Source organism: Carassius carassius, chromosome 11 (assembly GCF_963082965.1).
Source record: "Carassius carassius chromosome 11, fCarCar2.1, whole genome shotgun sequence".
NCBI classification, from domain to species: Eukaryota; Metazoa; Chordata; class Actinopteri; order Cypriniformes; family Cyprinidae; genus Carassius; species Carassius carassius.
The window spans coordinates 23864414-23874918 of record NC_081765.1 but is presented as its reverse complement, the minus strand read 5'-3'; the positions used below and the strand labels follow the sequence as shown (position 1 = coordinate 23874918).

General features: G+C 36.2%; 2 protein-coding genes across 3 annotated transcripts in view; both read left to right on the top strand.

Moving 5' to 3' along the window:
* The first annotated feature begins 1525 nt into the window (after nucleotides 1-1525).
* On the top strand, nucleotides 1526-5926 carry LOC132153066 (DCN1-like protein 2). 2 transcript variants are annotated; one of them, XM_059562230.1, is made up of 7 exons: nucleotides 1526-1615; nucleotides 2814-3030; nucleotides 3797-3965; nucleotides 4348-4478; nucleotides 4593-4675; nucleotides 4834-4930; nucleotides 5077-5926. In XM_059562230.1, the coding sequence occupies exons 1-7, from the start codon at nucleotides 1613-1615 to the stop codon at nucleotides 5154-5156; spliced, it is 780 nt and encodes a 259-aa protein (XP_059418213.1). In that variant the 5' UTR covers nucleotides 1526-1612; the 3' UTR covers nucleotides 5157-5926. The 2 variants fall into 2 exon arrangements, with proteins under 2 accessions (XP_059418213.1, XP_059418212.1); XM_059562229.1 differs by lacking the exon at nucleotides 1526-1615 and adding an exon at nucleotides 1720-1770.
* A 134-nt stretch (nucleotides 5927-6060) lies between these two features.
* Nucleotides 6061-10505, top strand: part of LOC132153065 (cell division cycle protein 16 homolog) — a 28278-nt gene continuing 23833 nt past the window's right edge. Inside the window, exons 1-12 of the mRNA XM_059562228.1 lie at nucleotides 6061-6336; nucleotides 6693-7250; nucleotides 7722-7776; nucleotides 7907-8004; nucleotides 8234-8272; nucleotides 8555-8695; nucleotides 8887-9046; nucleotides 9289-9383; nucleotides 9689-9822; nucleotides 9906-9985; nucleotides 10071-10120; nucleotides 10200-10273. Of these exons, the coding sequence (XP_059418211.1) occupies nucleotides 7203-7250; nucleotides 7722-7776; nucleotides 7907-8004; nucleotides 8234-8272; nucleotides 8555-8695; nucleotides 8887-9046; nucleotides 9289-9383; nucleotides 9689-9822; nucleotides 9906-9985; nucleotides 10071-10120; nucleotides 10200-10273 (974 nt within the window). The 5' untranslated portion in view covers nucleotides 6061-6336; nucleotides 6693-7202. The remainder of the gene's footprint in view (nucleotides 6337-6692; nucleotides 7251-7721; nucleotides 7777-7906; nucleotides 8005-8233; nucleotides 8273-8554; nucleotides 8696-8886; nucleotides 9047-9288; nucleotides 9384-9688; nucleotides 9823-9905; nucleotides 9986-10070; nucleotides 10121-10199; nucleotides 10274-10505) is intronic.

Sequence of the window (10505 nt, the reverse complement as noted above, 5' to 3'; positions counted from 1 at the left end):
CACTATCATTCTCAGGTCTCTGGATGGACATATTTGAAGAAGTTATTTGGGTTAAATACTGTACATTTATTAAGATGGATTTTACACCTTATAAAAATATAAATATAAATATAATTAAGTATAGTAGCTAAACAAATTCATTATTCAGAAACAAAATATCCTAAATGAACCGATAATTGAGACAAATTAAACAATTCAACATTTATTACAACACCCATTTTTTTAATTACACGCTGTCTTCATGTGCCTGACTGTAAACAGTGCTTGTTTTTACAAATACTGCACATTACATAAATTATAGAAGGCCTTGCTCATGCTGTGTCTGTGTTGATTTTTTACAAGAGAAACACTTTGAACAGCAGGTAACTTGAGTTACATCATGCATGAACGATATAAGCTATTAGAAATATGAAACATGTTTTAATATCAGTTCATTTTGCGGTGTTAAAAATTCAACACTGTTATCCACTCAGAGGTTTAGGCCATACTGCACTGGTCAGCTGAACAAGCTCAAAAGTAGGTCATAACCAGTATTAGATTATGCTGGAAGAGTCTGCAGATTGTGCTACTGAGAGATGACAGTAGTAGCATAATATGAATAATTAAAACAGAATTCTGATCTGATCTGACACTCCCAATCCCCACCCCCCCCCCCCCCACACACACCACTTTATTAGTTACACCTTGCTAGAACCAGGTTATTTGTGTATAGTGAACTAATGTTCAAGAAACCAGTTTGAGATGATCTGAGCATTGTAACAAGGCGCAAACTGAAAATAGCCATCACAAGATACACTGTTTTCATAAAGAGATGGACACAGTCAGCAACAATACTCAGGAAGGCTGTGGCGTTTAAATGATGTTCAGTTGGTACTAAACTGATTAAAAAATATTATTCAAATTGTTAAAAATATGCATGCAGTAAGTAAAGTTATTTTAATGCTTAATTTATATATATAAAAAAATCTTTCATTCAAGATTTCACAGCAAAAGACACGTGTGCCACAACCTGAAAGTACAGTTAATATTTTACAATTATTTATACTAAAAAAGTACTTACTAAAAATATATGAACAACCATTTAGAGGGGCGAAGGCATTTGGTAAAAACTAGCTTTCTAAATATTCCCAATCAAAAATACGACATAATCTCAAATTAATGCATGAAACCTTTGTAAACAGATACATAACAGATATGAACTGTCTGACCGAATCGATTTGATAAAACGAATTCACGTTCCGTTACAGATGAAAGAGTGAATCATTTCAGCTGAATGAATTGATTCATATGATACTTTGTTCGAGAGAGAGGAAATAGCTCAACAACTGTCACACTATAGAGAATGTGATTGAATGTAGTTTAATACTTTTAATGTGTTACTTACTCATGTCTGGTACACAGATTTTAATTATACACAGTCACAGACTCACAGTCTTGTATTATCCGAAGTCCGAACTACAAAACTCACATTTACGAACTACAACTCCCAACAGGTAACTATTTCACCGAGCAGACTCGCTGGTGTTCTAGCGCATTCCCTTGATGCCTGCACGCATGCGCAGTTGTACAGGGGAGCATTGGGTATCAATTTGGTCAAACAGCGGGTGATAAAATGGTAGGTGACATAGAAATTAAAAATATTGCTTTCTGCTTCTGTTGTCGAATAAGAAGCTCTGGCACACGTAGATATTCCGCGTCTTGTACGAGTTGTTGTCTTCGCGTGTCGCATCGAGAATGATCATAATTTGTTTGTTTTGTATTGGCAGGAAGGTCAGTTGTTGTTATTTAGGGAGTTCAGCATATAACGTCACCTTCCCGGTTATGTCTCCCGGGGTCATGTCCTATGTAATGGATAATGTATATTATAATTAACATTATTCTGTGCTTTAGCCTAGCATGCATGCTGTTAAGCCTGATGTTCTGTTTTGGGTTTTAGAGACCCCCTAAGCCTTATTTCTATACATCAAAATCGGACTTAACGTCGAACAGTCAGGCTATGCGACTTTTCGAAAATGCAAAAGATCTCATTCTAAACAAGCTTTCAACTTGATGTTATGATGAAATAGTTTTTTAAAAACTAAGCACATTTCTGTTATGGTGTCATTGATACCCCGAGTTTAAAACCTGACTGATAAATGCAATGACATCACTGATGTTTTTAAATGTTTACAGTAATTTTACAAATTCAAAATAGGGGTCTCTGGGACCCCAAACACCCAGGCAGTCAATGTCAGTAGAACAGGAGGATTAAGTGGCATCCATAGCCTGCTCTTTCAACCCAGCCCCTAATAGTAGCCTGGTTATTTTCCAGATTGTAAAACCCTCAAAACATGTCTTGAGTGGGCTATCAAACTTTTTGCACATTGTGTTCTGATTCTATGAATTGTGATGGCCTTGTCAGAACGGTTCTTTTAAACTCGTGTTAAGAACTAGAGTAAAAAAAGCTTACTGTGCATCGATGGAAATAACTGTCGGGTAACCCGGTTGTTTTGCACTGGCCGCCCTGAGCTTGCCATCTCAGATTACATGCCAAGCGCAAGTGGCCTGTCACAGGTCCTCACATGCTTAGTGCTTCAGTCGAACTTGCTATAACTGGTAGAATGTCCTTTTATATTGCCACATAGGTCAGGATGTTTGGTCAGTGCTTTGTTCATGGTTGTTCCAGTTATCAGCTTTAGTCGTGTTCCTGAATGTGTGCAATCTTCTCTCTCTGTATGTTTGTTTGTGTCTCTTTCTGTTTGTACATGCTGCTGAGTGTAATTCTCCATCTGTCTGAGTTCATGTCTGAGGGCATATCTCTTGTGTCCACACAGCATAAACTAAAATCCTCCCAAAAGGACAAGGTACGGCAGTTCATGTCCTTTACTCAAGCCGGGGAGAAGACCGCTGTATACTGCCTTACTCAAAATGATTGGAAACTAGAGGTGGCAACCGACAACTACTTTCAGAACCCAGATTTGTACCACAAGGAATCCATGAAAAGCTCAGTGGACCGAAAAAAGCTGGAGCAGCTTTACAATCGATATAAAGGTGAGTTTCAATCTAATTCTGATGTTGAAAAACAACAAGTATACATTATACAGTTGTTATCCAGCACTCAAGGTGCTTAAAGTTGGTATGAAATGCATATACATCCTAATTCTTCCATGTATGCTTCAATTTTTTATGTTTTTTTTTAAACTTTGTAATATTTAATCAATATTTTCGCTCTTCTGGTGAAACTACATACTTTCTCTCTATTTTCTCTCCGTTTCTGTCTTTCTATGACCATTGGCAGACTTCTCAAATCATTGCATTCATAAAAACGCATCCTTTTTCTCATATTCAACCGTAAGCTCACATTCAGTTCTTCGCCTGTCTAATCAAAAACTGATGGGTTGAACCAAGTTCCCATCCTCCTTTTTTCCCCTTTTTTAATAATCCATTTAATTCAAATGTAAGTCACAATACTGAAGAACTATTTTGTCTTTACTTTGATACATTACGATTTTAAGCAGACATAAACATACGACTAAGTTTGTTTTTCCACCGAAGTGGAAGACCTGCAGCTTGCTTGCCACAGGGTGAAGAAAAATGGCAGGACCTTCATAAGCAAACTTCATGCATTCACATGTCATTGTAAAGCCCAAAACCACTGGGATGAAGAAGATCCAGTAAAACCTAAAACAAAAACTTACTCTGTACAGCTTTAAATGTTGAATGCCTCTTAGAAAGCTTTGCTGTGCTAAACCAACATTTCTTGTGTTCTTGTTTTTTTTTTTGTTTTTTTTTTAAGTGTTTTGCTCTTCTCCTTCAGATCCCCAGGATGAGAATAAGATTGGGATTGATGGAATTCAACAGTTCTGTGATGACCTCAATCTGGATCCAGCCAGCATCAGTGTTCTGGTCGTGGCATGGAAATTCCGTGCGGCAACACAGTGTGAATTTAGCAAGAAAGAGTTCATTGATGGCATGACAGAGCTGGGGTGGGCTATGATATCATTTCTTTATTTAGTCATGCGCACTGTTGACAGTATTTGGGGTGTGTGGTGGCTGGGTACTTTGGGAATATCATATCAGATACATTTGGGAATATCTCACATAAAATGTCCTGGCAAAATCACTAAAATCATGCCCTTTTCTGTGACAGTCCTTGGCTATAAGGACCACAGAAAAATGAGCCCATCTGAAATGTGTCTAAAATTACTTTGCATGTTCAGATTTGCTAGGAGAAGCTGTGTAGTTAAAAGTCAAATTGTAATCCTTAAAAGCACTTTTAATATAAATCATATCATTTTGTTTGAGTGACGTGTGAATGAGCCAGTGATTAGATTGGTTATGAGCCTAAATGTTTCATTTCATATGTAGGTGTGACAGTCCGGAGAAACTTAGAGCACTTCTGCCCAGATTAGAACAGGATCTGAAAGACAGCGGAAAGTTCAAAGATTTCTACCAGTTCACCTTCAACTTTGCCAAGAATCCTGGACAAAAAGGTTTAGGTAACAGCACATTTTCTTTCTGCAATTAAGTGAGTTTTCACTCTTGTTTTTTTATTTATTTATTTTTATACTGAATAAACAGTCATCTGTATAATTGGACTTTTTCCATTTCAGATTTAGAGATGGCAGTAGCATATTGGAACCTAGTTCTGGATGGACGTTTTAAGTTCCTAGACCTCTGGAATAGATTTTTATTGGTAATTCATTATAGCTTTGGACCTTTGACCCTGTTTAGCACGAATATAAATTAAAATAGGTTTACTGGCTACTAAGCAACACATAAACCACATAGTGGAATAATTTCCTTTAGCAATTAATCTAGATGCTCTCTGGTCTCTGCCCTTATTTTGTGAAGGAGCATCATAAGCGATCAATTCCCAAAGACACGTGGAACTTGCTTCTGGATTTTGGCAACATGATTGCAGATGACCTGTCAAACTATGATGAAGAAGGTGACACATTATCAATTTTTGTTATGTTTTGTGAGCTAATATGTGGACTGAATTTTTAATGATTGGTTTTGAAGTTATAAATTGGCTGTCTTTAATCATATAGGGTATGCTGGATTTTAATCATGTCACTTCCGGTTTTGTTTCAGGAGCATGGCCTGTTCTCATCGATGACTTTGTGGAATATGCTCGGCCAATTGTGACAGGATCAAAACGCAAAACTGTATAGTAATGCTGCCGCTGGTTGCCTCATTGACTTTGTAGTTTTTTTAAAGACTTGTAAGCATAATAAGAGAGAACGAAGAGAAACACTTGAAACCGACAAGCTTTGCAAAAGGAAGGAGGGAGAAGACTCAGACGTTCACACGTTACACAGGAAGGACAAGAGTGCAAACCTCAAGATTTCTTATAGAGCCATCAAATGCACATGGCCAGCTATATTTGCACTGGCGGCTCTATTCTAGCCGGAAACCCTTGGAGATTTTGGGTGGATAACTTCGAACCTAGTACCTCATCTCCATAGCAATCAGTGTCACTCTATAGGGCCGAGTCCTCATTGCCTACCCACTCCTCACAGTATGAATTATGGAATAGTTTCTCCAGTTTCATTTTAGATTATGTACCCATCTGTCTGGGTGTGTATCTCATGCAGGACTTGATGCTGATCATGTCCGCATTTTAAGCCAGACATTCATGGGCAGCACAGCATGCGGCTCACCACACCAGCACTATTGTTACAGTTGTAAAATACTGTATCTTCTGCAGCAGTATGTACAGAGAGAAATGTATTATCAGTAATGATTTATTATATGAAATATGAAAGAAAGGCGTGGTCAAAACAAGATGCCTCCATACCATGATCTTGTGTGATTTTAGGTCAAATGTGTCATCTGCCCTGTTGCGGAACTTGTAACAACACGGTTCAGTGTTACTCTTTTTTCGTTTAGTTTACCAGATTTATGTTAAGAAATAAATTATTGCCCTTTATGTTCTTCTCAATCTCTAACATCCCTGTTATTCTTTAACAGGACATCTATCCTTGAACAACAACAGGCTTTGCGAGCTTTCACTATGAAACATTGTCCCATTAGTATCATGAATTCAACATGCATCTGAATCAAAATGATTATTACAGATTATAACTCGCTTCATAGATCACTAAAAAGCAACCCTAGAGTATGATGGTAGGGACGGAGTTATATTTGGTTTGCAGCAAACATACAGGACATGGATGTTAATTTTAGTGTCTGGAGGTTTTTTTTTTTAATTAAAAAAAGCAGGTTGGTCACAAGCTAAATTCAGGCATGATGTACTGTTCATCTTTTTCAGAAGTGGTTTCCTTCTCTTCGATGAGTGCCAAATCCGCAGTGCTGAGAATATTGATGTCAGCCAGAATACTCTGCATCGCGGTCAGTACTGTAGCTGACCTCTTGGTCACCCGTGTGACATCTTCCCTCTTTTTTTTCTGTAGCTCAGTTAGGCCTGGATTGTGTCTAGTGTGTCATTCATCCATTCTGTTCATAGAAAGATTTAAAGCTTTTCCAATAATATAAAATTTTGTAGTTTTGTTTTAATCCTTCAGTTCATCTCTGAGTTCCACATCACAGGCTAATCTGTTGTTTTGGTGGATAAAAAAGAAATCGAACAAAGTGAAATAACTTTATATTTATATGGTGACAGTATGATCATGTAAGACTTTCTAGTGTGGAACATGAGATGTTAGGCTGTCATTCTGCCTGAAAATCTCAATATTTGTCCTCCACAGAGAAGAAAGTGTTGTGAATCGGCAACAACATGAGGGTGAGTAAATGATGACCGAATTTTTATTTTGGGTGCACTACTCCTTTGATGGCGGAAGTGAACTTGTGATGCGATTTCACTGTGTACCACAAGAGAGCGACAATGTGTTTAAAACCCAAAGAGGCTTCACGTTCACGCTTGAGCGCTTGTGCCTCTATGAATTGCTGCATTTTTATTATGTGTGTTTATATGTATGTTATAATATTCTTAGTGTGTAAATATGTATTTTAACTGAAATGTGCTTTTTGTTGTATTATTTCGTTGATACTTCCAAATCCATATACAAATAATAAAATATTATTACGGAACTTCACAAAATCCTTGTTTCTCTACGAAATGTTACCAGTGTAACACACATTGTATGCTAACCGCGGGCTTCAATCTATGAGAGGTTAAATCGTACAAAACTCATTTTTAATCTATCGAATTTGACAAGAATGACAATTTTTAGTATCTGACAAACAGCACAATCACCATGAATCTCGACAGGCTTCGTAAAAGAGTGAGACACTACATTGATCAGGTAAGAATCAGCAGTATATTTAGCATTAACACTGTAACGTTAGCTTTAATTTGCACAACAGATGAGATTTTTATTAATTTATGTTTTTATAAAGTTGTTTGTATGATACTACGTGATCGGAATATTATAGAAAATTAACAAATTAAAGTTATTATTGTAAATTCGGAACAACTGGGTGCATTTTTAAAGCTGACTTTCATGCTAGCAGGTTTAAAAGCTTCTTAAATTACATTTAAATAACAAAATTGTTAATAGATATGACATTGTGTTGTTTTGGACTGTTTTATTCTTAAAAATAAATCGGTAATATAAGCTCTATGAGGGCTGTGTACACGTCAAAGTGCATTGATGTGATTAAACGAGCATCTACATGTTGATTGCTAAAAAAAATGGTTTTATCTTAATAGTGAAAATATCAAAATAGGAATGAAATGTTATTCACCTCAAATTATTGCATGATCTGTTTTATAGCAACAGTATCAAAGTGCTCTGTTCTGGGCTGACAAAGTAGCGTCCTTATCACATGGTAAGTATCTTCTCCTCCTGAACACTGGATGGAGGCTGTCAGGGAAAGTGATTGATTAGATAAAAAGTGTTAATTAAATTACTTTGACTCTTAGTTGCATAATAATCACAGGCTGTTTGATCTCTTGTAGAGGATCCTCAAGACATTTATTGGTTAGCACAGTGCCTTTATTTGACAGCACAGTATCACAGAGCCTCTCATGCACTCAGATCTCGCAAACTTGACAAGGTAAGACAATTGATTTGATCTGTTGACTGACTAATGAAAGTCATTTCAACAGTAAAACAAATTCTTAGGTCTCAGTAGTTGCAGTCCTTCAAAAATGTAACCTGAAAAATTAATTGGAACATCGTTCCATGCTGAAATGTTTTTGAAATGCATTAGTTAATGAAGTAAAAAAAAAAAAAACGTCTTTATTTTCATGGGAAATAATTAATATTTTGGTTTTGTTTGCCAGTTATATGGAGCATGTCAGTATCTAGCTGCAAGATGTCATGTGAGTATTTACTTTAATGCCATAAATGTGTTTTATTTTATGCAAGACGTAAAAATATATATATTGTGATAATGTAGTATTGTATGTAATATACAAAATACATATACAATATCATTTTTTTGCCCCTTTTGAGGGAAATCTAAAACCATAATCAAATTATAAAAAATATTTAATAAATAAAAATAAAAGTGGTGGTGCATTTGTGTAGTTTTATGACTGACAGACCAATTGTTTCTGAAAACTTATAAGGAAATAATCAGTACATCCTTTTGTCATGTTCAGTATGCTGCCAAAGAATATCAACAAGCTCTGGACATACTGGACATGGAGGAAGCAGCCAGTAAAAAAATATTGGAGAAGAATGTAAAGGAGGATAATGGCTCAAAGGAAACCGTAAAAGAATGGGAAATGTCTCCTGCTTCAGTAAGCCCAACTCTTTATTTATTCATTCATTTATTCTGGCCCTCTCCAGAATGAAAACTGCATTGGATTTTTTTTATTATTTCTGGGATGTTTCCTTGGTAATTTCTTGGCTTAATATGTTTTATTTTTGATATTTGCACTGTGCTTGAATGAATGAGTCCAGTTGGTCTCCATGTGGCCTTTTCACTCAGATCAATAGTTCCATCTGTCTCCTGCGGGGGAAGATCTATGATGCCATGGACAACAGACCCCTAGCCACGTCTAGCTACAAAGAGGCCTTGAAACTGGACGTCTACTGCTTTGAAGCCTTTGACCTTTTGACGTCCCATCACATGCTGACCGCCCAAGAGGGTGAGAGAAGCATTTCATATTTTCTTTCAGTTTTTGAAATTCCTTGCTTACAGCTTAACTAACATTGTTAGTGGACCAAACTAAAAAAATAGATAAATATAAATTCATAACAGCAATTTAGTTTAGTGTATTATTCTCTGACCTGTAGCCATTTGCTCGTGTTATAACCGTCTTCACTTGAAAGTGACTTCAGATCATCAAATGTATGCTTTTAAATTCATAAAATGCTATTTTTGTTGTAGAAAAAGATTTCTTGGACTCTCTGCCCTTAAGTCAACAGTGTACAGAAGAGGAAATGGAATTGCTGCATTTCCTTTTTGAAAATAAGTTAAAGAAGGTGAGAGGGACTTTTTTTGTTGTTGTCATCTAAACTCTCACAAGGTTAAATTAGAACAAATGTAGTAAAAGATTTATGTACCAAAGATAGTTTGCCACGATTTACATATGAAATAGCATTGACTGAACATTCACGTCACCATGTGTATCAGATGCTCTTCATTAATTTTCCTGATTTTGTTGATTACTCTTCAGTTTAAAAAAAGAACATGCACAAATGACTAGGAGAATTTGAAGTACCTGTTTATTCAGTCATAGGGTTTGAAGTGCTTATTGAAGAGCTAATCAGAAACTCTTTTTTTCCAGTATAACAAACCTAGCGAGATGGTCGTCCCAGAAATAGTCAACGGTCTCCAGGACAACTTGGATGTTGTCGTCTCCCTCGCGGAGCGACATTATTACAACTGTGACTTTAAAATGTGCTACTCTCTTACATCAATGTAAGTCTGCAAAACAGATGTTTATTTCTAATGTTTGGCTTGACATTTAGGGAAAGCGGTTTTTGTTCTTGTTTTTAATCTAGGGTAATGGTGAAAGACCCATTTCATGCTAACTGTTTACCAGTGCACATAGGAACCCTTGTTGAGCTGAGCAAAGCAAATGGTATGAGACCAAATCTTGATTCAGCTTTAGATTAAGTGTTGACTTTTAATGATGAATTATAACATGTGTCATTCGTTGTCTCTAGAGTTGTTTTACCTGTCTCATAAACTGGTGGATTTGTATCCCAGCAATCCGGTAAGTTAGTTTCTAAGTTTCAGCTTGGTTTAATGTGATTTGTCTTCTTATCATTTCTTTCTCTGTGAACATTTTCAAGGTTTCATGGTTTGCCGTTGGCTGTTACTACCTCATGGTTGGGCACAAAAACGAACACGCAAGGCGGTATCTCAGGTACGATTGTATTTAGTTGCATTGTAAACATACAATTCCATTCAAGAATATGGGGTCAGTAAATTTGTATTTTTTTTTTTAAAGAAAATTATTACTTTATTGAGCAAGGATGCATTAAATTGAACGTAAGGGCTTTTCGATTGTTACACGAATGAACATTTCAAATAAATGATGGTAAAATTGCTTATAAATTCAGCTTTGCCTGCAAATGAAAGAATTAATTTTTTAAATA